The sequence below is a fragment of the Fimicolochytrium jonesii genome, assembly GCF_025526975.1.
Source record: "Fimicolochytrium jonesii strain JEL569 chromosome Unknown EV422scaffold_2, whole genome shotgun sequence".
In the NCBI taxonomy this organism is placed as follows: Eukaryota; Fungi; Chytridiomycota; class Chytridiomycetes; order Spizellomycetales; family Powellomycetaceae; genus Fimicolochytrium; species Fimicolochytrium jonesii.
The window spans coordinates 1,194,212-1,215,432 of NW_026515669.1; the positions used below are offsets into that span (position 1 = coordinate 1,194,212).

At 53.7% G+C, this 21,221-nt stretch overlaps 11 protein-coding genes across 11 annotated transcripts; 5 read left to right on the top strand and 6 right to left on the bottom strand.

Annotated features, from left to right (window-relative positions):
- Nucleotides 1-73: 73 nt before the first annotated feature.
- EV422DRAFT_563788 (mitochondrial genome maintenance MGM101-domain-containing protein) lies at nucleotides 74-1,028 on the top strand (the record flags this gene model as incomplete). Its single annotated transcript, XM_053072109.1, has 4 exons — nucleotides 74-151; nucleotides 225-432; nucleotides 508-771; nucleotides 844-1,028. 4 exons carry the CDS (start codon nucleotides 74-76, stop codon nucleotides 1,026-1,028), a joined length of 735 nt encoding a protein of 244 aa, XP_052929443.1.
- A 274-nt stretch (nucleotides 1,029-1,302) lies between these two features.
- Nucleotides 1,303-2,128, bottom strand: EV422DRAFT_491538 (ATP synthase subunit C-domain-containing protein; the record flags this gene model as incomplete). Its single annotated transcript, XM_053067544.1, has 4 exons — nucleotides 1,303-1,526; nucleotides 1,595-1,716; nucleotides 1,785-1,862; nucleotides 1,932-2,128. The coding sequence occupies 4 exons, from the start codon at nucleotides 2,126-2,128 to the stop codon at nucleotides 1,303-1,305; spliced, it is 621 nt and encodes a 206-aa protein (XP_052929444.1).
- A 627-nt stretch (nucleotides 2,129-2,755) lies between these two features.
- Nucleotides 2,756-4,472, top strand: EV422DRAFT_503316 (uncharacterized protein; the record flags this gene model as incomplete). Its single annotated transcript, XM_053068335.1, has 2 exons — nucleotides 2,756-3,285; nucleotides 3,350-4,472. 2 exons carry the CDS (start codon nucleotides 2,756-2,758, stop codon nucleotides 4,470-4,472), a joined length of 1,653 nt encoding a protein of 550 aa, XP_052929445.1.
- A 66-nt stretch (nucleotides 4,473-4,538) lies between these two features.
- On the bottom strand, nucleotides 4,539-6,310 carry EV422DRAFT_148271 (class I glutamine amidotransferase-like protein). The gene is made up of 9 exons (XM_053064865.1): nucleotides 5,943-6,310; nucleotides 5,810-5,836; nucleotides 5,696-5,724; nucleotides 5,512-5,632; nucleotides 5,283-5,426; nucleotides 5,113-5,207; nucleotides 4,904-5,041; nucleotides 4,806-4,837; nucleotides 4,539-4,743 (listed from the first exon to the last, which is right to left on the bottom strand). The coding sequence occupies exons 1-9, from the start codon at nucleotides 5,989-5,991 to the stop codon at nucleotides 4,605-4,607; spliced, it is 774 nt and encodes a 257-aa protein (XP_052929446.1). The 5' UTR covers nucleotides 5,992-6,310; the 3' UTR covers nucleotides 4,539-4,604.
- Nucleotides 6,311-6,528: 218 nt separating this feature from the next.
- Nucleotides 6,529-8,467, top strand: EV422DRAFT_491623 (uncharacterized protein; the record flags this gene model as incomplete). Its single annotated transcript, XM_053067551.1, has 9 exons — nucleotides 6,529-6,758; nucleotides 6,832-6,919; nucleotides 6,979-7,108; nucleotides 7,197-7,359; nucleotides 7,422-7,548; nucleotides 7,614-7,728; nucleotides 7,786-7,826; nucleotides 7,893-8,102; nucleotides 8,174-8,467. The coding sequence occupies 9 exons, from the start codon at nucleotides 6,529-6,531 to the stop codon at nucleotides 8,465-8,467; spliced, it is 1,398 nt and encodes a 465-aa protein (XP_052929447.1).
- A 230-nt stretch (nucleotides 8,468-8,697) lies between these two features.
- On the bottom strand, nucleotides 8,698-11,279 carry EV422DRAFT_514913 (uncharacterized protein). Its single transcript, XM_053069279.1, has one exon. The coding sequence runs from the start codon at nucleotides 11,088-11,090 to the stop codon at nucleotides 8,847-8,849; it is 2,244 nt and encodes a 747-aa protein (XP_052929448.1). The 5' UTR covers nucleotides 11,091-11,279; the 3' UTR covers nucleotides 8,698-8,846.
- A 125-nt stretch (nucleotides 11,280-11,404) lies between these two features.
- On the bottom strand, nucleotides 11,405-13,285 carry EV422DRAFT_514915 (kinase-like domain-containing protein). The gene is made up of 6 exons (XM_053069280.1): nucleotides 13,104-13,285; nucleotides 12,945-13,014; nucleotides 12,735-12,855; nucleotides 12,438-12,670; nucleotides 12,117-12,373; nucleotides 11,405-12,050 (listed from the first exon to the last, which is right to left on the bottom strand). The coding sequence occupies exons 2-6, from the start codon at nucleotides 12,978-12,980 to the stop codon at nucleotides 11,759-11,761; spliced, it is 939 nt and encodes a 312-aa protein (XP_052929449.1). The 5' UTR covers nucleotides 12,981-13,014; nucleotides 13,104-13,285; the 3' UTR covers nucleotides 11,405-11,758.
- On the top strand, nucleotides 13,286-15,817 carry EV422DRAFT_514919 (thioredoxin-like protein). Its single transcript, XM_053069281.1, has 6 exons — nucleotides 13,286-13,608; nucleotides 13,683-13,783; nucleotides 13,852-15,002; nucleotides 15,063-15,164; nucleotides 15,263-15,331; nucleotides 15,403-15,817. The coding sequence occupies exons 1-6, from the start codon at nucleotides 13,382-13,384 to the stop codon at nucleotides 15,520-15,522; spliced, it is 1,770 nt and encodes a 589-aa protein (XP_052929450.1). The 5' UTR covers nucleotides 13,286-13,381; the 3' UTR covers nucleotides 15,523-15,817.
- Nucleotides 15,812-16,684, bottom strand: EV422DRAFT_583414 (uncharacterized protein). The gene is made up of 3 exons (XM_053073415.1): nucleotides 16,410-16,684; nucleotides 16,125-16,208; nucleotides 15,812-16,061 (listed from the first exon to the last, which is right to left on the bottom strand). Exons 1-3 carry the CDS (start codon nucleotides 16,530-16,532, stop codon nucleotides 15,993-15,995), a joined length of 276 nt encoding a protein of 91 aa, XP_052929451.1. The 5' UTR covers nucleotides 16,533-16,684; the 3' UTR covers nucleotides 15,812-15,992.
- EV422DRAFT_553269 (uncharacterized protein) lies at nucleotides 16,665-18,132 on the top strand. Its single transcript, XM_053071876.1, has 3 exons — nucleotides 16,665-17,412; nucleotides 17,486-17,785; nucleotides 17,847-18,132. The coding sequence occupies exons 1-3, from the start codon at nucleotides 16,846-16,848 to the stop codon at nucleotides 17,856-17,858; spliced, it is 879 nt and encodes a 292-aa protein (XP_052929452.1). The 5' UTR covers nucleotides 16,665-16,845; the 3' UTR covers nucleotides 17,859-18,132.
- A 315-nt stretch (nucleotides 18,133-18,447) lies between these two features.
- Nucleotides 18,448-20,716, bottom strand: EV422DRAFT_148647 (peptide transporter PTR2-A). Its single transcript, XM_053064866.1, has 4 exons — nucleotides 20,246-20,716; nucleotides 19,335-20,176; nucleotides 19,175-19,265; nucleotides 18,448-19,104 (listed from the first exon to the last, which is right to left on the bottom strand). The coding sequence occupies exons 1-4, from the start codon at nucleotides 20,443-20,445 to the stop codon at nucleotides 18,477-18,479; spliced, it is 1,761 nt and encodes a 586-aa protein (XP_052929453.1). The 5' UTR covers nucleotides 20,446-20,716; the 3' UTR covers nucleotides 18,448-18,476.
- Between the last annotated feature and the right edge of the window lie 505 nt (nucleotides 20,717-21,221).

Sequence of the window (21,221 nt, forward strand, 5' to 3'; positions counted from 1 at the left end):
ACCTACGTTGCTCGAATCCTTTTCGTACTCATATAGCAAATCCCCCCAGCCACCTTGAAATCACACTTCCAAAATGCTCAGAATCACCCGTTTGTCCACCGCTGCCCTGCGCCTTTCCACCAGGCGAGCGTCCAGCGTTCGCTTTCTCGCCGTGAGTTTCTGTCTCACCAGTCACTCTTTGGATGAGACTTTCCCTCAAATACTCACCGCAGTCTCTCGCAAAGACCCAAGCACCCTCGACCAACAGCACCAGCAAACCTGCCGCTTTCCCTGCTGCGACAGCTTTTGCCAACGAGACGAAGCCCAGCAAGGGTGATCTGGAGTTCAATCTGACTTCGTCCCACAAGGGGCTTGCTCAGGAGCCGTTCCCCAAGGAGGTGGCCGAGATTTTGCTCGCTCCTCTCCCTAACGCTGACATCGAGGTCAAGCCCGGTCCGTGCGAGATAACTCTTTAAGCAGAAATGAAAACCGATTGGTCGCGTGCATCCTGACTTGATCTCCCTTCAGATGGCATGATTTACCTGCCAGAGATTAAGTACCGCCGTATCCTGAACCGCGCATTTGGTCCCGGAGCTTGGGGGCTCATCCCTCGTGGCGATCACACCGTCACGAACAGGACCATCTCGAGGGAGTACGCCCTCTTCTGCAACGGCCGGTTCGTCGCTCAAGCTCGTGGGGAAAACGACTTCTTCTCTGAAGAAGGACTTGCCACCGCGTCGGAGGGAGTCAAATCCAATGCGTTGATGCGCTGCTGCAAAGATTTGGGTATCGGTGAGTTACCTCGTCCGCTTCTCTGTAGTTTGCTTCTCGCACTCGGTCTTATTCAATTTATTTTGCTTTCAGCTTCTGAGCTCTGGGACCCCGTATTCATTGAGGAATTCAAGAGAAACCACGCTGTACACGTCATGACGTCGAACGCCACTAGCCAAGCCAGGAAAATGCTCTGGCGCAGGAAGGATCGCAAATTCGCATACCCTGTCAAGGAAGAGACCGCGTCAAGTGGATCGTACACCAGGAAGAGCGCCTAAACGTGACAAGGAATCTTGGCGTTGTGCCTTCTTTATCTGGGGTCGTTCTTTGCAGGCGTAGTTGGCCGCAATCTCTTTTTTATGTATATATTTGGATGTCCCGAAACGGAAAGAGCAGGCCGGCGAATGTATGTAATTTGTATATAGCGCAGAACAGCATGTAGTTTTCCTGACGAGTGTCGCACACTTGGCAAGACCAACATGTAGCAGGCGGAACTGGATGGTTTACTTTCTTTCTCAATCGTCGTATATTCCATATATATTGGAAGCCGCTCTACTTTACATCGAACTCCCGAACCTTGGACGTCATCAATAATCCAATGATGAGGCCAAAGAGCCCAATAATCGACCCGAAAATCTCGATAATCAGAACCTTGACGAACAAGACTGGGTCGGCGGCATCTGCTATTGCGCAAGTGGATCCCGTGATGCCGACCGATATGCCGCAGAAAAGGTTCGCACATCCCACCGTCAAGCCACCCCAAAATAAAGCGTATCCTGTCATCAAAGTCCGGTTAGGATGCGAGGAAATGGGTAAACCCACATCAACGGAAGTTCTGCCACACCTGAATAATAAGCAGATTTAGGCCATGTTGCACCATCCGCTAATTCTGCATCGTTCAGTTTCGACGAGAAGACGATGGCGATAATGAGACCGTAGATGGCGACGACTTCACAAAAGATGATACTGCGGTGCGCAATAGAGTCAATGTTCCCAGCTTTGACTTGTGCTGTGCAAATGACGAGAGACTTTACCTGATAAGGTTCTTGGTCCTGATACGAGGAACTCGCACAGCGGCACCCAAAAGACTTGAACCAGTGGCATAAATTCCCCTGTTGCGAAAATGTCTTGAGTATGTTGGGCTTTGCCACGCAGAGTAGAAAATTTTCCCAGTGCCTCACCATGCAGCACCAATAACGCTCAACCCGACCGTCAGACTAGTTCCCAGCAACGCCCACATGTACGGCGAAGTCTCCGTCAAAAACTTCCCCACGTTGAACTGCTCCCCGTTCCCACTGAACAGCAAGTTCAAAAACACGATTGTGCCAAAGATGGTGGCGCCGTAGGCGATGTAAGCCTGTTTCGAGTAATAAAGCATCGTGACGTATTTGTTTTCCAATTTCGGTGGCGGCACGGCGTGAGGGTCTTCACTCTGCGAGGATGCGGCTACACGACGTTCGCCGTGATGGGTCCTAGCGTACGATGAGGAATAGGAGGGGATGTAGTCGGCGGTGGTACGCGAGCGAGGGGAACTGAAAGTGGATGTGGGCAGAAGCGGGTAGTCTTCTTCGTCTCCGGCGTCTTGAGCGCGGCCAAAGGGGTTGTTGCTTCCTGAACTCCGGCCTCGTCTCAACATGTGCCGACGGGGCGTGGGTGCGGAAATGTTGAGGAACCCTCTCCGCGAGCAGTTTATACCGTTGCTTACTCAAAGACGTCCCAGGGGAGGCATGCAGGCTTCACGATGACTTTGACTTGAAGCTTGACCTCTTGACTTGCGCTTTGGACGCCAATAGCGGTTACGTGTCAGACGGGTTTTTTCTGCGTTTCAATCTCCATTCCAACTGTCATCTTGCGACGTCATATGAAGACATTGATACAATAAGAAGGAAGGGGTTTGTACTTTAGAGCCCAGCATGGCACTTCAATAGGGACCCTTCGTTTCCCGGTCTCAACCATATTTCAGGTACTCGCTCGAGAGCGTTGAATTCAAAACCGACGCGCAAGCATGCCCGAACCATCTCTCGAATCCTTCTCCCAAAACTCCGCCGAAGTCGTCTACTGCCTCCTCGGCGCCCTCGCCCTCCAATCATGCTCCATCGCCATCCTCCGTCGATACCAGTACAACCGCGGCTGGTTACGGCTCCATGACGGGCGGTTCGTCGATATCCGCCAGCCGCGCGCGCGTCGACGGTCGAGTGTGGGGAGACGGGGCAGTACGTGGGGGCGAGACAGTGTACCGGGCACGCCGCCGAGCTTGACGAGGAGGAGGAGTATAGGTGGGGCTAACGGGAGCCCGTCACCCCGGAACCTGAGACGGCGGAGACGGAATAGTGTTGGGCCGGGAGGGAGTGGGTTGGGAGAGGTGGCGACCTATACGTCGGATGAGTCGGATGTGGACGATGATGAGATGTCGCAGCAGCCTGTTGTCGCGTTTTTGCTTTGCTCGATGGGATTGGCGTCGGCTTTGTCGGCGTTGTCTCTTCTTCCGATCACTGTAGCGTTCGTGAGGATGATGCCGCGGTCCCTGCTTGAGAGGTGAGTAAGCGCAAAATGTGGTTGTTGTAAAATAGCTGCGACCTGACGTCTCCTGCTCTTGCAGGTTCTGGAACTATTCATTCACGGCGTGCTCCATCTCCCTCTACGGCATCATGCCATACTGCTACCTCCTCCTCGAAGCCAATGGCCGAACCTGGTTCGCCCGGACGAAAGAATCCCTGCAAACCGCCGTCCTATTCTGGCTGCTAGGCGTCGGCTTCATCTACAGCACCACCCGAATCCTCGGCGTACAGGCGTTCATGGAGTCGCATCCGTACATGTCGGCTCTCAACATCCTCGTCAGCTTACCGTGCGGACTGGTGTGCGGATTTGCTACCCCGTACGGGGTATCCGAGATCTTTGGCATGACGAGCGCATACGCACTTCCCCTCAACCATCGGACACAGATAGCGAGTCAGATTACCGAATTGGAGTTTGAGATCATGGCCCTCGAGAACCAGCTTCACACCTCATCTTCATCTACGACAACCAACAACACCACGAGAAGAAAGTCTTCCATCTTCCCATCATCAACCCGCTCGCGCTCCTCATCACCAGCCCCGCGCAACAGCATCACCTCACCAGACGACCGCGCCCTCCGCACTCAAATCAAATCCCTAACCACCAAAATCGCCCTCCTCCGCAAAACCCAGGAGCTCAACCCTTTCATCCGCCTCCTCCTAGTCGGACTCTCCTACGGCATCTACATCACATGTTTCCTGTCAGTCATGCTCCGGATCCTGCTCAGTCTCGCAAACAACGTCCTGACCTCATCCAGTATCCGGCTATGGGGGTTCTCCACCGTAGATGTCAACGTGGTGGGTGAACCGCCACCGCTGTGGTGGGTATTGACCGAATTCCTCGGTTCGGCGTTCTTTACTGTCGCTACGGTGGTTGGGTTCTACGCGCTCGTTCCGCAGATCAAGTTGCGTCCGTATCGGACTACCGCGCGGCATTTGATTGCTAATGTCATGTTGTTGCTTGTTGTGGCGATAGCGCTGCCGCTTATTTGTAGGGCGTTGGGAGTTGCGGACACTGCTTTTGGGCCGTATGCGGAGGTGCCGTTGTTCAGTCAGCGGCCTTGGGCGATGGCGACTTACAAAGTAGTGATGCTTTGGCTTTTAGGGCTGCCGCGAACGCATGGGCGGTTACAGGCTGGAGCTAGGGGCCTTACACCTTCATCTTGAGTGGGGACGCCTCATCGGGTGGACGTATTGTATCATTTCTATGTATATCGGAATTCTGTAAAGCACGAAAAAACTAGGCCTACGCTACATCGCTGGGCACAGTTTCCACTGTGTAGTTCGCCTGCATATACTCTATGGCTTAGTCTGATTTGGCTGAGCAATGAAGGATAATATCTGTTCTGCGAACCAAGCGCTGTCTGCCGGATTGTTCACGCGCTCCTGTACTGCTTTCGCGACATCCTCGGAAAAGACGTTGGCGGCTTTCCTTGCTCTGAGAATGATCATTCATGTCAGTACCCTCAGTGCATAGTGTGCCGCCGGTCCATTACCTACTTGACGATTTCCATGACAACGCCGGGAACGAACTGAAAAGGACAAGTAAGTTGGCTCGGAGTCCTCCCATGGTGATATAACGCCCTTCATCCTCTCACCTCCGGATGCCCCTGCACGGTCAAGATCCGACCGTCCCGCCCAATCATCGCGTGCACAGGACACTTCTCGGTATATGCAAGGATCTCGAAGCCCGGTGGGACGGTGGCGACATGGTCTTGATGCATTTGTTGCAGTTTCTGATGTCGAGTTGTACGTGGAAGGTTGAGATACTCCACTATGGGACATCTTGCGCCGACCGCTTTCTTACCACGATCGTCTTGTCCGTGCCGAAGAGCTTCATCCCTCGCTCATTGAGCGACATCTCCGTCCACCCGACCTCCCAGCCCTTCGGATTCTTCACAACTGCGAAAACATGAACGGCACGCTGAGGATTGACTGCCCATCAAAACCATCTCAGGCGGGGCCACGCCTTCTTACCGCTTCCATCCAACGCCTGAGCTATGATCTGATGTCCGAAACATATCCCAACCAGCTTCGCGTCAGTTTTTTCACATATCTCAACCACGTAATCGCCTAAGCGTTTGATCCATGGGATAGTGTCCTTCTCATAGGCCGAGAACTCTGAAAGAGGGAGGAAGGAACAGCATCATTATCGGATTCTGGATGTGCGAAATAGGGCTTTGGTGGTGCAACGGGTTAGCCTTACTCGACCCGGTGAGAACGTAGGCATCGAAATCGGTGACATTTTCGGGATATTGTTCCAATGTCACATCGAAAGACGTCAATATAAAATCGATGGGTATTCTCATTTTTAAAGAGGTATGTGCCTAATAATCGGATACGGGTTAAAGCAGCGACATTGTCTTCGGCAGCTTCAAGAAGGTACTGACCTTCCTGAACAGCTCCTCAAAGAGCTTGGCTGCAGAGGTGGGACACAGCGAGAAAACGAGGTTAGCAGAGCGAACTCCAACGAGCCGTGTGATTCATCTTGCAGATGTACGTACGATAGTCCCCATAGTTCTCACATACGACTGCAAAGCGAGTGAGAGAATGGGAAATGAGCAAACGGTGACTGAACGTCATGACATCACGCCTGAGTTGCATCGAGCCATTGAGCCGCCCGCTGTCCTATCATACCTGGCAACGGCGTGTCGCAAACGAGCAGGGCAATCCTCAGCTGCTTCATTCTTCCCGGCGACCGTAGGGTTCTGAATGCAACTGTCCACGTCGGACTTCGACGGAGGAGTTTGAAAGAGCCAGCGTCACGCAGGGCGAGCAAGAGGAGCAAGACGCGTTACGGCTGGGGCTTCTTCCCACGGCGACGCTGCCCATTCCCACCCAATTGACAACACCGAACAGGACAAACCATACCCATCTTCATCCTGGCATCTTGCTCTGTTCTCCCGAGAGTACCTAGCTGAGGCGACGAAGCGAGAAGGACGCGTTTTCAGACCATCTGCGACGTGTCATTTGCAACACTGCCTGTCGCGTAGCGCTTTAGAACGGTGCGTTGGTGCAGACCTGCTTTTTGCGTTCGCCATTTCCAGTTTGCTAAACTTCAAACAGCAGTGCTCCCACAAATACCGGTAGTCGGCTTTGGAGACCCTCGGCCAGTCAGGTCATATCCACACTTCCAGCAATGCTCTCCGGCGGCTCGCCAGAAAGTCTGCCGGGCAGCTACCCTCGGTCGTCGTCAAAATCCTATGGCCCGCCCACCACCAACATGCCGTCAGGATATGCAGGGGGATTAGGGAAGCCCGGGACCCTCGGTGGTGGCATAACGATAGGGCCAGGGCAAGATACATTTGTGGGTGGGGTGGGACCGGGAGGGAGAAACACCGAAAAGGGCGTCGCGAACGTCTTGTTCAATATCAGCAAGAAGGAGACGATGACGCCGAGTAATGGGTTCAAGACGATGCAGAGAAGATTGCGCAATGGATTCAAGCTGGGACTGTGAGTTTGTTGTGCTGGTCGGATTGGGTCCATATGAAAGATGCAGGGTCTAATCTGTTATCAATGATATTAGCTTCAAGGAGGAGATGAGCGCCGCAAAGCTTGCGGATACGGATCTTCTAGTTTTTGGAGGGCCGAAAGAAAAGTTCACTACTGCAGAGGTATGTGAGGGTCCGTCACCAAATCGCTCGAAGCGCATATCGATTGACCCGTCTTCCAGTTCGCAGCGCTGAAAGCATATATGGACAATGGAGGTTCGATATTGTACTTAACGGGAGAGGGAGGGGAGGCAGCCCTGGAAACGAATTTCAACTACCTGCTGGAGGAGTACGGCATGATGGTCAATCCAGGTGCGCACAACTATGTGCCCCATGAATACGCATTAAGTTTTGCGCTTCGAACGCATTGGCTGACTCGGCGGCACGCCTCCCTCGGCAGATTCTGTAACGCGAACGGTGTACTACAAATATTACCACCCAAAAGAGGTCTATGTAGCGAACGGAGTGCTCAATCGCGAGATCAACCGAGCAGCGGGCAAGCGGGTGGGGGTGCTGGCAGAAGGGACAAACACCGTACCAGAAACTGGGAAGTTCAGTCCAAGGTGAGGTTACGTTCTTTGATCGAGTCATTGCCAACCTTGGGTCTGATTCAAGACGTCCAAAGCTCTTTGACATTCGTATATCCATTTGGCGCCACCCTCAACGTACAAAAACCGGCAATACCAATCTTATCGTCCGGTACCGTATCGTACCCGCTCAACCGGCCCGTGGGTGCGGCCTACGTAAATCCCGTAAGTTACCCTCAGAGTTCCCTCTTCGCCGTCACCACAGTCACTCAATGAAAAGCACGAAACAGAATGGGTCCGGAAAACTGGTGGTCGTGGCGTCCACGCAGATGTTCTCCGACACGTACATCGACAAGGAGGAAAACGGGAAACTGCTCGATGTCCTGATACAATTCTGCACATCAGGTACGCCCGCTCTGAATGCTGAACACAAACCGATCAGGTTACTAACTGTTCGTGAAGATAAGATTGTCCTCAATAGTATAGACGCCAACGAACCCGACGTAAGTCCCCACCTTTCCTTTCCACCCCATCTCGTACACAATCCTCATTCCTCGTAAACATCTCAGATCTCCGACTACCACTACCTCCCCGACACCGCCGAACTATCAACAACGCTACGGTCCTGCCTGCAGGAAAGCGAAGAGCTGCCAAAAGATTTCACGGCGTTATTCGATATGCAGCTGTTTCAGTTTGACGCCAAACTCGTGCCTGCGGCTGTGGAGATGTATGAGCAGCTGGGGTTGAAGAAGGAGCCGTTGACGTTGATACAGCCTCAGGTGAGACGGATGGTTTCGGACTACCAGCAAGCGTCTCGAAGCGCAGCTAATCTAGATTTGCACCCACACAGTTCGAAACCCCCCTCCTCCCCCTCACCCCCGCCACCTTCCCGCCCATGCTCGTCGACCTCCCCGCACCCTCTTTGGACCTCTTCGACCTCGACGACGCCTTTGCAAGCGACCGCGTGCGTCTCGCGCAGCTGACCAACAAGTGCACCGACGAGGATCTGGAGTACTATGTGCGGGAGTGCGGGGCGATATTGGGGGTGAATGAGCGGTTGGAGGCGGACAAAAGGGATGCGAAGCATGTGTTGGAGTTTGTCTTTAGGAGTGTGGTTGGGTGGAAGAAGTTGAATCAGGAGTAGGAGGCTCACGTTTTTGGACGGCTGGGCTGGGTTCTCCGCCGATAGTTTTGGGGTCCGCACTTTTTTTGTCGATTTTTTGGGCAAAACCGTACGCCACGTTACGTTTACGAAGGATAATCCCCATCCGTTTTGGTACCATGTTTCCGAAGCTCCATGGCTTGAAAATGTTACGCACCAGGACAGAGTCCGCAACGCTATGACAAAAATATCATAATTGAGAAACGAATGTAGCCTAAAACCACCGATTAAATTACTATATTCCACTGCTAATCCATACGCCATCCGAATACAACCTTACCACGTCCATCCAGCAGACGGGTCCCCAAGCCCGTACGCCACTCAACGTAGAGTCTACGCCGTGCGTCATCTAGCCAAGCACTCAATACCACCACCCACCAACGGTATGCAAAAGAATCTTCCCCGGCGAGATCTGTATACTCCCATTCGCAACCGTATAAAACCACGTCTTCTCCAATTTCGGCGTTTTCACACCGGCTTCCTTCCCCATATTCGCAACCGCAGCAGCAGCAGTGTCCTTCTTGGCGTCAGCGTCCTTCGACTGCTTAGACGTCCATTCCAAGAACCGCACGAGCAGCATCTCCCCGACTCCGCGGCTGTTGGTGTTTGTACCCCCGACGCCGGGGTTGGCGACACCGTCGTCTGGGCGCGGGAAGGTTTCTACTGTTGCGATGACGCTGCTCTTCTCGTCCGAGACGACGAGTTGGACGGCGATCTGGTTGTTCGCGACGGCCTGGTCGATGAGCTCCACGGCGGTTTTGTCGGTGCAGAGGTTGTATTCAGCTGGTAACCATTCGGAGCATTTTTGTGTTTTGCGGGGGAGGAGCGTGACAGGGTGCGAGGATGTGGATGGGTTGGAGAAGATTTCTTTCGCGGTATGGAACGCGAGGGGTTTGGATATGGCCGTCTTCTTGCCCAAAGCCGGGTTTCTCATCGCCGCTGCCAGCTCCTCCTTCTCGCGCGCGAACCCCCTCACCCACCCACGACAACTTTCGGCGTTGCTTTCCCCAACGCAATAGTGTGCGCGGCCGTCGTGGACGATCAGCAGACGGGTGTCGGCCCATGAGGGGAGTTGCCAGGGGGCCAGGACGGTGGAAATGCCCGGGGCGTGGATGGCGGAGTGGGAGTAGCAGCCTTCGGTGAGGGAGAGCCAGTCGGAGGGGTTGGCAAAGGTGGTGAGAAGGGCGGGGATGGAGGAGAGCGATTTGCAGTGTTTCCAGAGGGTGGTGATGTCGGACGGGGTGGGGCGCGGGTTGGTGGTGACGGACTTCTTGACGGGGGAAGGTTGGGTTGTGCGGTAGTTGTGTACGGTGAAGGAGCTGCGGAGGTACAGGCGCCAGGCGTCGCCTTCGTGGGCGGTGAAGAGGTCGGCGTCTTTGATGAGTTTGTTATCCATCCAGCGACTCAGGTCTCCGACCGCGGTGCCTACATCAATCCACCCCCACGAATCGCACCGGTCTGACGAGACTTGCTCGGCAAAGAGTGTGCCCCAAGCACCACGCAACTGGTCAATAACAGACCCACCGCGGCCCTCGAACGCGCGGAGTCGGCGCTCGAGAGTATCGCACTCCTGGTCATATCCTTCCCAACCCAATGCCAAATCTGCCGGCGGTTCCCGGCCCAGGGCCTTGCAGAGACGGTCGGTAGCCAATCCAGCGAATCCACGGTATGAGTAACTAGGGTGAATATGCGAAATATCGATGATCTTAACGTTCGGTCTCTGCATATCGTGAGGGAAAGACGCCTTTGTCGTGTTGTGCACAAACAGGTGAAGATCTGCATACGGCGCGTTCCTGGCAACGCTATCCACCAAAACGGTTGCGTAATCGGGGAACGCATCGTTCTGTCCTTCGTATGTCGCTATCAGGCAAAGAGGGGTCTTCTTCGGTTGCAAAGGCGAGACGCCCGATCCAGTAACCGCAAACGTGGGGTCCAGCAGGAACTCACGGATCCGCTCAGCAGCCCGCAGCTGGATAGACGCATTGTAATGCAAAGCGTGAGTTTGCCAGTATCGCGAAATGAGGTCCTTCATATTCGTAGCGGCCGATATGTAGAGCATAGCTTTAGCATCGACCGCTTCGTCGTATGCCCGGCGAGCGGCAAGATCCGCCATTTCCGCCTTTTCCGCCCATTCGTACACTCGCGACAGGGCGCGGCCGGTTATTCCCTTCGGGAGGCGACCGTTGAAGAAGGAGGATACTACTGGGACTAGTGCTGGGTCCACCCCTGACGGTCGGGGGAAGGTTGTTTTCGAGGGTGGTGGGAGGACAGCGGCGACGACGGGTGGGACTTTTGCGTCGACAGCGGCTGCGGCGGGTTCCTCTATCCCGTTCGCTGCGGCTATATCCTCCAACACCACATTCTCCTGCAATGCCTGTTCGAATGACGCCGAACTCCGACGGCCGGTAAGGAAGTAGAGCAGACAGAGTGCCGTGACGAGTCCGAATATAAATTTCGTCCTGAAGCGGAGACCCATCGAGAGGCCGGAGACCAACGGGAGGGGCATACTGTGCGAGGTGCAAAGACGGGCGAGGGCGGTGGTTTTCGGACCGATTGGTTCTATGAAATAATGAGGTTGTGGAAACACTAAGGCAGTCCAACGCATGGGGCGGCGGGGGGAGTCACTTTCCCCTCCAAGACCCCGGCCGAACGTTGATAGTGAGTGAGGTGGGGGGTGGCTCAACAACGATGCGGCGAATTAAGCGTATCGTTGCCAGCAAGACGGAAGGGCCCTGTGTTGCTGTTGAATCGTTGCGCTGGAAAAGGAAAGGCCGCAAAACGGCGAAACGCTGCTGTCAAACGCGTGGTGTGACTCACCATTGCACCCCAAACTCCGCTCCATAAGAGGCTTGTTTTGGGCAACTACCACTGCTCAGGGCAACCACAGTGCAAGACAGACATAGGGCATAGGGCAAAGTGGCACATGAAAGAACTGAGAGAGTACTCTTCCATATCTACACAGAATCATACACACATCAAGCAGGGACGGGGAAGGAGAGAAATAGGAAGACATGCAAAGAACACTCAAATACGGGAGGGGGGAATGGGATACGCCGATACGTCGTAAGCAGAATGAAAACGCAGGAGCAACATCACTCAAATAGACTCAGGATCTCGAAAGATGTCCAGGGGGGGTATCGTAAGAGCGGTGGTGAACGCATGGAGGGTATACGGTTTGGCTTGTCCACGAAGCGGCGGTGCGCACGATGTTTGCGGTCGTCCACCGTTGTCATGGTCGTGGTTGAGGGACATGCTCTCCGAAAGGACTGTCCGTTACCAGCCTCCATTAGCCGGAGCTTCGACCTCCCACACCAGCGGTCTCTCCCCGTCCTCTCCTGGGCCGCGCGGACTCAGTTTCTCGTACAGATCCGCAAACAGCTTATCCAGCATATCGTAGTCGGGCGTGTCGGTGAACTTCATTCCACGCGCATATTCGAGAAGTATTCTGAAGGCGTCGGGGAGACCGGATACCAATTCTGATATGTACGCTTGTTCTTTCATCGCTAGCGCTTTCTTCCAGCCGGCCCCAGGATTGTGGGCTCGGAGGTTGGACCATGGGAGACGTCTGGAAAATATAAAAAAGATGTCTCAGTAGAGTTTTCGACTTTTCTGCTTTCGACCCAAGCCTTACCCTTGCACCAACTCAATGAGGACATATGCTAGGGACTCAAGGTCATCCCTCCTCGAATGCTCTAATCCTCGATGTACGTTGAGCGACGCATATCGAGCGGTTCCAGTCTTGGATCGTTTGATATCGATCTTCTTGCCGGTGACGTGCTTTCCAGCTTCGTCTATGAACCACTTCGCCAAGCCGAAGTCTATCATGTATATTGTCGGCGACTGGCTGATGTCGTCGCCGGCACGGCCAACGCAGAACTGCCCCGATTTCTGAATGCATACAAACTTAGCACGCGAGCATCGGCTGAAATAGTTCGAAGCAGGGCAAACTCACCACGTCGCGAAAGACTATCCCTCGATCATGCAACGCCCTCAGCCTCCGCAACGTCTGCACCGCACAGTACACCACCGTCCGCAGCGGTAACCTCCCTCCAGGCGAGTCGAAGTGAAGGTCCTTCAACGTTGGTCCCAAACGCTCCATCACAATGATATGATACGGCCCCTCAATGCCTCCATACTTGATTTGTGGGAATCCTTCGACGTGTACGAATTCTTGATACATTCCATCTGAGTAAGGCAAGCGTGAGAATCCTGTGTATATTGGGGGAAGACGAATCGAATGTGCACTCACATTCGTGTTTGATCAACGGATAGGGTGCTGAGGCCAGTTCACGCTTGATGGCAACCTTTTCCTGGGTTATCACGTCCTCTCCTGCGAACACATCGCCGAAAGAGCCTGAACCGATTTTCCGCTGTTAAGGTGAACAAGCAGCCCTGGAGGTTAGCATTCCTCGACAATTTTCGACGCAACCTTGTAAGAAGCTTCAATGTAAACACTTACGGAAACGTCCCACCGATCAGCTATCCTCACAACCATACTCTTTTACCAGTTAAGCACAGTGACAGCCTTGCTTTGTAGGTAGGCGCAGCGAGAATACGAATTGACAGGAGTTAGGGAATGGAGCGGCAATTGCTCTACGAGACGGTATATCTATCGTACTGTGGTTCTCGAGAGCACTATGGAAAGGACTCGCACAGCAGGGAGCTGAGATATAGATCGGCTTCCAACCTCCGAAGGGAAGAATGAAGTGCCTTCCTGGGGTCTTAAAATAGCACTGGAGCGTTATTGAAAGGCGGGGGAGCGGGGCTCGTGGGAAACGCGTGAGGCAAGAGACTGTATGATCTTGGGCAGGCGGCAGCAGCCGCTATTTCTCATCGGCCTTGGGGGTCACATTTCACGCCGTTGCTTCACCCGGGGAGCACATAGCACTAACCAGGATGAGGACAACAGCAATACTGCCCAAGCGGGCCTCCATATGGCTCCTCCTGCTAGCCCTCTTCACCTTCTCGCCAGCGAGAGGCAGCGCAAACGTTCCTTCAGAAGAAGAGTACGTTGCCGTCGACAAGCTCGTCAAGCACCTCGAGCCATCCAAGTTTACGGAGACGGTAGCGACCGGGGCCCACTTGTTGTTCTTTGGGTCTAACTTCTGTGGACATTGCAGAGCGTGAGTATGGAGTGTCCTTGTTTTGCGCTGACGAGTTCCGATGGTGAAGATCGTCTAACCTATGTTTGTGGTAGGTACACACCGGTTTGGCATAAAGCTCAAGAACGTGTGGAGAAGCTTGGGCTGAAGATCAATATCGCCAAAGTGGAATGCACAGGCAGGCCGGAGAACGAGGGTATGTAAGAGGAATCTACAGTTAGGTCTGGAGGCGAATAAGTCGAAAGTAAGGCCTGGTTCCCCTAGATCTATGCCTGGACCAGAAGATTCTCAGCTACCCAACAGTCCGTCTCTTACACGACGGCAAAGTGCTCGAGGAGCCCCAGGATGTGCGTCAAATCGACAAGCTGAACGCCTACATTGATCAAGCGATCCTGAAAACCTCTACCGATGAATCGAAGCTGGAGGCGCTCAAAAACATTATTGGGCAGCGTGCGGAGTTGGACGAGAAAAAGACCAACCCGGATGGTCAGATGGTGCATCTGACCGAGGCAACCTTCAAATCGCTGACCAACAATGTACCATGGTTCGTCATGTTCCATGCGCCATGGTGTGGCCATTGTAAGCGACTGAAGCCCGTTTTCGAGGAACTCGCGCCGTTGATGAAGGGCCAGATCAACATCGGGGGTATCAACTGTGACGAGAACGGGAAGCTGTGTCGCGAACATGGGATCAAAGGATACCCCACCGTCAAGCTTCTCGATTTGCCGGGCACGGAGGTGGATTACAACGGAAAGCGTACGCTGGAAGCATTGAAAGAATACGTCCTGGAGCACATGGGGACGCAACCTTTCCACGTTGTGAAGTCCGGGGAGATCCCAAAGATTCTGAAGGACAACGAAGTGGCGTTCTTCCTTGCTTTAGGCGAGAAGTTCACTAAACACGCAGACGCCATCAAAGCCTACAAATCCGTAGCCTCCTCACTGCGCAGCGACGCCAAATTCTACATGACCATCGACCCAGCGGCGAACACTTTGCTGAAGGTCTCCGCCCACGGACCGCATCTGGTTGCCATGAAAGACCATGGGGCGACGGCCATTAAATACGTTGGTGATTATCACAACAACGACGATGGGCGTCGGTACTTGCGCAAATTCGTGTCCACCCACCGTCACCCGCGTGTCCTGACTTTGGATTCAGATACCCATAAAGAGATCTTTGAAGGGGACAATCTTGTTGTTATGGGTATCATGGACCCGTCGGATTCGCGCAAGCCGGACCTCCTCAAATCTCTCGGAGAGGCGTCGACTGCTCGCGGGAAGGCTGAGGCGAAGGATAAGGACTCGAAACCGGTTCTGTTTACCTGGTTGGATGGTGTGAAGTGGGATACCTACGTTGATGGTATTTACGGCGTATCTCGGGGAAAGTATCCGTATCTCATTGTTGTGGACTCGAAGGTACGGTGTGCATCAGTAGCTACTGGAGATTTCTGGTTTACTCAAGTTCCTTTATCGTAGGAGGACAAGTTCTACACGGTCCAAAAGTCCGGTCAGCCCATTGGCTTTGAGAAAGCCTCGGTCTTGTCAGCAATCGAGGACATCCTGGACGGCAAAGTGGAGGTATGCTAAAACCTCCATGAACTTCACAACTCGCTTTTCTCAACAGGATTTGTATGCTCAATCCACCCCTTCTGCCCTCATTTTCTCCACATCCGCAGCCAAAATACACATCGAACGTCCTCATTCGGTTAGGGCGCAAAGCTGTCACAGGGGTTGGCCACGCCGTGGTACGTTACTGCCTTTCATTACGTTGAGCCTCGCACAGTGGAGTCCTGTGTCTGATAATCCTTCCGTGCAGGCCGTAGCACGGGACAACTTCTTCCTCCTCTCATGTTTCGGTGTTGTTATGGCACTGGCTTACATTTTCGAAGCTATCCCGGGTATGCGCAAAGCGAGGCGTACTCCCAAAGGGGAGTAGATTGCGTTTACGTTTGGCAACATTCTGTTTTTGGCTCTTCACCTCGTCAAAGCGTATAGTCCCCACGATAGTCCCCCATTAGGCATAGCTTCATAGTACCGACTTACAGAGCATACCCAACGGTATGGATCCGATTCCCTGACGACAACCATTGCTTGTAAATTCCTACCCTGTCCTTTGGAACAACCTGCATGAACTTCGGTTCAATAGCACTTGAGTCATACTTTGGGTTGGGCCAGACTGAGTGCAGCGTTGGAAGCAGACTGTCTCTCCGGACCAACCGTAGACAGCACGCAGACGCTCCGCTCCCGACCGCACTCCTCAAGGGCATCCAAACAACCCATCAAATCGTTCTGAACATGTTGTATTCTGCAAAAGCCATCGTTTTGCATATAGTCTACGAAAAAAACTCTCGCTGGTATACAAAGAAAGGGTCCCATCATTCCATTCCTATCCGCTCTCGATGGGCTCTACCAGAATGGTCGCTCGAGTTCCCATGCGCTGTTGGTCAGGAACGCTGTCGGTGCCTCTACTTCGGCCTGCAAGGAGATGTTTGTTGAGTACGTGATTGGCGTTGGGGATTGAGTGTGTGAGTAACTTACCCTTTGGAAGTTGACGTTTCCGGTCAAGCGACTGTCCCGCTCCATCATGCGTCGGTCCCAGCGGTCGACGTTCCATCGTTTCGGCTGGAGTATGAAAGAGTTGAAGGGAATGTTCGTTAACGGTAATTCCCGGTGACGGATCCGACCACTTGATAGGCAGCTGGTTTCAAGTTGGAATCCACAGTCCTCAGTCGGTCCCTTCTCATCCGACGGTCCCCTTCCGTCCTCCATCTTCCCCGTCCCTTCGACTCCTGTGTAAAGTGTATGTGTCCGCAAAATACGAACCTTTCCGTAGTTCTCGTACTTCTGATATGCCGCCAGCCCAGACTTCATGACCCAGCCCATTCCCCCGATGAGGAGGAGCGGGAAGAGGGGCTCTATTGGGACGATCCACCGTTGGCCGGACATTGCTGTGAGATGTTGTTCGTGCGGACTGAGTTGAATGAATTGTACGAAAGCTGCTCTGAATCGGCCCTGAATGCTGCTGTCCGTTTGCCGTCTTCTTGAGGACGCGCTCGTTTCGACTTGTTGGCTTCACGATTGTATTTTTTGGAGGAAGGCCCTGGGAGATTGCGACAACTGTATCAGGCGACAAGGGCGCTACATACAGTACTTTGGTCTCCCTGAGATACCTCGTTGATCGAAAGCCACCAAGTCAACCTGTAAATCGACTACTGAACGAAAGGCTGTACCGTGCTCATTCCTTGCAACGACGTAGAATATGGAAACGCCAAGAGCGGCCAACCATCTTGAGGGCGGGAAGCTTCCTCCAATACCCCGCAAACCACCACAGCTAGGAGGAGATGCAAACGCCGCGCCCTCTTCCAACGCTGCTCCGTTAATCACATACAAGGCGCCCTCGAATAAAGAGCTCCCAGACATCACGACCCGCAAAGGTCCGGCGGAAGGAGCAGGAAAGGCCTCAGCTACCAACGGCGAAGGAGCGAAGAAAGCTGGTGGAAAGAAATCCGTATCCATTGACAATCTCCCCGCCGCAGCCCCAGCGCCAGCACCAACAGCGGTCCCGGTATCAACACACGGCCCGGCCCCCAAAACACGAAAGTTCAAACTAACCGAAGCGCAAACACGGGAGATCCGGGAAGCCTTTGATCTGTTTGACGAGGACGGGTCGGGGGAGATCACGGGCAAGGAGTGGCGGGTAGCGATGCGGGCGATGGGTTTTGAGTCGAATAGCGAGGATGTGAGGAGGATGTTGGATGAGATGGATGATGATGGGAGTGGGAGTGTTACGTTTGCGGAGTTCTTGAAGTTGATGGAGCGGAAGATGGTGAGTGGTGGTATGTTGTTCTTCGGGGGCCTTCATCGACCATCCATGGACTGAAAGCAATCCCGCCAGCTAGGCAGAGAAAGTCGCCCGCGAAGAGATGGTCAAACTCTTTCAATACTTTGTAAATCCCGCTCTTGGCGAAACCGGGGCATCCGGCGGGCGTGCGCTCATCAACGCACCAACCGCCGACAAACTGCTGCAGCAGCACGGAATCATCCCGCAGAGGATAGCCGCGAGCGATCTACGCACTATCGCTGCTGTTGTTGGGGAGCATTTGACGGAGGATGAGATTCGCGAGATGTTGGAGGAGGCGGATAGGGATGGGGATAAGGAGGTTACGGTGGAGGATTTTATTCATGTGATGAGGAAGACGGTAGGTTGCGCATCTCCGCATATCCTTTTGAAGTGATGACTGATGCAAACGTCTTTCCCAGACGCTATGGTAGACGCCATTTATTAAGACCGATGGTAGACAGGGGTGAGCGGCCAAGGTCCTTTTCATCAGATGGGCTCGGCGATCGCCTATTGATATGTATGCAGTTTTTGGACACCATGGTTTTGGGAGTTGTTTTTTGGCAGACTACCTATGAATCTATATATCTTCGTGATGTGTATGAGCACATGAATGTACATACATATTGAAGAACCAGCGCAGCTTGCTCGTGTCCTTGGGACTTCTTCCCGGACGCATTCTTCAAGGGGTACCTTCCAAAAGTGACGGGTAAACTTTCTTGAACGAGATTGTGGTTGACGCTCGCTACTTGTCTCCCTACGTGGTTAGCCAAGAATGGACGAAGCATGGACAGCGATGCCAACGGCATGTCGGTTTGTGTCCAGTATTTCTGTGCTTCCGCTCGCAGAAAGGAATGATGCGGACAGAGAAACGTGGACAGACACCATGGCAACGAAAATTGCTCAATAACGGCCATGGATGCATTAAAAACTGTACAGAAATGCTAAAAGTACTCATTACAATCGATAAGAGTCCAGGAAGGGGTTGTGGGTAAACTTGAGGACGGGGACCGTTTCCAATCCCCAGTGGCCTCGTTAGCGCCCTCAGCTATTTACTGGGCGCTGATCGCGGGCTGACCTCCCTGGTTAAGACGCTTGTTGGCAAGGTCCTTCTTGTCCTCGACATCGAAACGACGGAAGAGAGCGTAGAAGATGCACCCGGCGACGAAAGCGACGATCGCAACGGATGCGTACAACCAGGTAAGGTGGGGGTCCACGGCGAGAGGGGAGATGAAGATTCCAATCAGGGAGGCAACGGCGTTGGGGAACAAGGACAAGGCGCTGACGACGGCCTTGAGGTTCTTGGGCGCGTGGGTGTAGGAGTACTCGAGGGATCCGATACTGGCGAAGATCTCGGAAAGGGCGATCAGCGCGTACGGGATGATTTGCCACGCGACGGTCACCGAGTTCTCCTCGTTGTTGTAGATGGCGTTTTGGATGACGGCGGCCGCGACCATGGCGAGCGCGCCGAGGAAGAATCCGATTGTGATACGCAGCATGTATCCGAAGTGCATATTCCTCCGAGACAGAGCGGGGTAGATCAAGTAGTCGAAGATGGGAATGACGAGGACGAGGAGAAGGGGGTCGAGGATGTTGACCAAGTCGTTGTTCAACCAACCGGGGCGGTCCATAACACCGGCTTGCGAGATGAGGTTGTTCAACATTTGGTTGTAGGAAATCCTGAAGGAGAGTTTACAGTAAGTGTCGTGTAACATGATGCTCGTTCCGATCGAAGGTTCACAGGACATACCAGTAGAAGGACATGAGAGGGAAGATCGAGCACGCCTTCAATCCAGCACGCAGTTCGTCGGGGAAGGATGGTGACCATGTCCGGCGAGAAGCTAGTGAACGGAAAGAGGGGTTAGCGTCAAATCTTTACATATCGAATGGGAATTTCAAGAAATACAAACCTTCGGCTTGCGATTCACCCTCGATGGGTTTGGCGTACTCCAGGAATGCAAAGTTGGTGCCAGCCGGAACAGGGCGAGCTCCAGGGTGCGACCGACGGCGGACAAAGGCGTACCTGATGCACCTCCAGGCTTCGAGCAGCACGGATCCGCGAGGAGCGACGTGGATGTAGCGCTTGCGGCCGGACACGAAGACGCAGATGGACAAGAGGAACATGCAGGATGGGAGGAGGTATGCTTTCCAGAAAGCCTCACGCTCCAAGAAGACGCAGATGGTTTGGCCGAGCAAGGCGCCGATGTTGATAGCCCAGTAGAACCAGTTGTACAAGTGCTGCACGGTCAAATCGGGGTCGACAACGTATTTCTTTCCCTTCTTCTCAACTACGTAAGGCTCGGTAGGCACTTGATCGGCACACATCGGAGAGACTACGGACTTGATACCACCGGCACCCAGTCCAATAACGGTGATAGCAATCACGTAACCTGGGAAGGCAAACCCGGAGAACCTAGGCACCGCCTCATCGTAGCCGGTTGGCACGGACGTGGCCATCAGGAAAAGCCATCCGACCAGGTAGATGATACTGAATGACACGATCGTCCGGAATTTGCCGAGGTATTGGTCGGCACAGATGGCGCCGATGAGGGGAGTGAGATACGTGAAGAAGGTGAAGTAGTTGCTGAGAGCTGTGGCCGTGCTTTGGCCGCGGCCTAATGCACCGGGGACTGTGTCACTGGAGCCATCAATAGGCACAGGAGCCGTTGGGCCCTTGCTCACGTAGTTTTGGAAGGTGTTGGATGCGCCGTAGTACGCGAATCGTTCGCAGAACTCGTTCATGACAATGAGCCTATTGTACGGGTCAGATCAGTATGTGATGTCCATGCGCACGGCGAGAGCAGTTAGTCAACAAACGCACCAGGCAGCAACGGGAATAATTCCACTGATGTGAGGAAAGTGCCCAAAGAAGCCCTCGTTCTCGGGAATATGGACGGCTTGATCCATCTTGTCATCCTTGCTATACGTCGGAGTGGCCTCGTTCGGGTTGAACTCGTGGAGGGTCTTTTGGCTGACCGCTTGCGCTTTCGCAAGGTCGCGAAGGTCCTGTTCTTGGGACATGGTTGGAGCGCTAGAACGGTCGAGGTTGAAGCTATGTGATGCAGTAAGGTATGAGGTTGCCTTTGCGACGAACGATCAACGCTAAATGTCGCTAAAGGTCGCGGCCGTGCGGGATGTCGCCCGTCTTTTATATCTATAATGCATGCCCACAGCTGAAGTGGGAGCAGAGGGGAGGACGCCGATCGCCGTTGTGGGATCACCCGCCGCTGTGAGACACTCGCTGACTTTTGTGAGACGGGGGGGGGGGAAATCACGCGTAAACAAACAATCTTGACTGCTATCGCGGCTTGCGGGCTTATGCCCCCCACGCCACGAAAGTTTTGGCAGCGACGCCCCTTGACATGGATTCATCATCAGCAGAGACAGGGAGAACGACGCCCAATGCCCAGAACGCCCAAGTGATGAGATCAGAAGGGGACAGCGGGGGCAGGGGTCGGCCAGCCTCTGACCTTGAGCGTTGCGAGAGGCTTCCTGACACCGTTCCAGCACTGGCAGTTCCTTTGTGGCTTTTCGCGTAGCGCGCATGGTGACGCGCCGCAATTTACCCCAAGGGGCCAACTTGGGTGTTACACCCACACTTGGATTTAGAACATGAATTAATGGAAAATTCGCTTCGCGTTTCATCAACTTCTCCATCAGCACACAAACGCAACGATAAGATCCGTAACTTGATCCCTGACTGTCTGAGGTGTTATGGTCACACACGCTTAACGCCGGGACTTATCGTAGCATTATGCCCGTAAGAGCACCCAGGAACAACCGAGAAGGCGGGACCA

Coding starts and splice junctions, on each gene's coding strand:
- EV422DRAFT_148647 (XM_053064866.1), bottom strand. CDS start 20,445: ATGTCCCAAGAACAGGACCTTCGCGACCTTGCGAAAGCGCAAGCGGTC. Junction 20,177..20,245: donor ATTATTCCCGTTGCTGCCTG/GTGCGTTTGTTG, acceptor CCCGTACAATAG/GCTCATTGTCATGAACGAGT. Junction 19,105..19,174: donor CCTCTCATGTCCTTCTACTG/GTATGTCCTGTG, acceptor ACTCTCCTTCAG/GATTTCCTACAACCAAATGT.
- EV422DRAFT_514915 (XM_053069280.1), bottom strand. CDS start 12,980: ATGGTTGTGAGGATAGCTGATCGGTGGGACGTTTCC. Junction 12,856..12,944: donor CTGATCGGTGGGACGTTTCC/GTAAGTGTTTAC, acceptor TCACCTTAACAG/CGGAAAATCGGTTCAGGCTC. Junction 12,671..12,734: donor TCCGTTGATCAAACACGAAT/GTGAGTGCACAT, acceptor TGCCTTACTCAG/ATGGAATGTATCAAGAATTC.
- EV422DRAFT_514913 (XM_053069279.1), bottom strand. CDS start 11,090: ATGCGTTGGACTGCCTTAGTGTTTCCACAACCTCATTATTTCATAGAA.
- EV422DRAFT_553269 (XM_053071876.1), top strand. CDS start 16,846: ATGGAAACGCCAAGAGCGGCCAACCATCTTGAGGGCGGGAAGCTTCCT. Junction 17,413..17,485: donor AGTTGATGGAGCGGAAGATG/GTGAGTGGTGGT, acceptor CCCGCCAGCTAG/GCAGAGAAAGTCGCCCGCGA.
- EV422DRAFT_514919 (XM_053069281.1), top strand. CDS start 13,382: ATGAGGACAACAGCAATACTGCCCAAGCGGGCCTCCATATGGCTCCTC. Junction 13,609..13,682: donor TTCTGTGGACATTGCAGAGC/GTGAGTATGGAG, acceptor TGTTTGTGGTAG/GTACACACCGGTTTGGCATA. Junction 13,784..13,851: donor AGGCAGGCCGGAGAACGAGG/GTATGTAAGAGG, acceptor TGGTTCCCCTAG/ATCTATGCCTGGACCAGAAG.
- EV422DRAFT_148271 (XM_053064865.1), bottom strand. CDS start 5,991: ATGAAGCAGCTGAGGATTGCCCTGCTCGTTTGCGACACGCCGTTGCCA. Junction 5,208..5,282: donor TCAGGCGTTGGATGGAAGCG/GTAAGAAGGCGT, acceptor ATGTTTTCGCAG/TTGTGAAGAATCCGAAGGGC. Junction 4,838..4,903: donor CCGTGCAGGGGCATCCGGAG/GTGAGAGGATGA, acceptor TGTCCTTTTCAG/TTCGTTCCCGGCGTTGTCAT.
- EV422DRAFT_583414 (XM_053073415.1), bottom strand. CDS start 16,532: ATGTCCGGCCAACGGTGGATCGTCCCAATAGAGCCCCTCTTCCCGCTC. Junction 16,209..16,409: donor AGTACGAGAACTACGGAAAG/GTTCGTATTTTG, acceptor TTCATACTCCAG/CCGAAACGATGGAACGTCGA. Junction 16,062..16,124: donor GAAACGTCAACTTCCAAAGG/GTAAGTTACTCA, acceptor ATCTCCTTGCAG/GCCGAAGTAGAGGCACCGAC.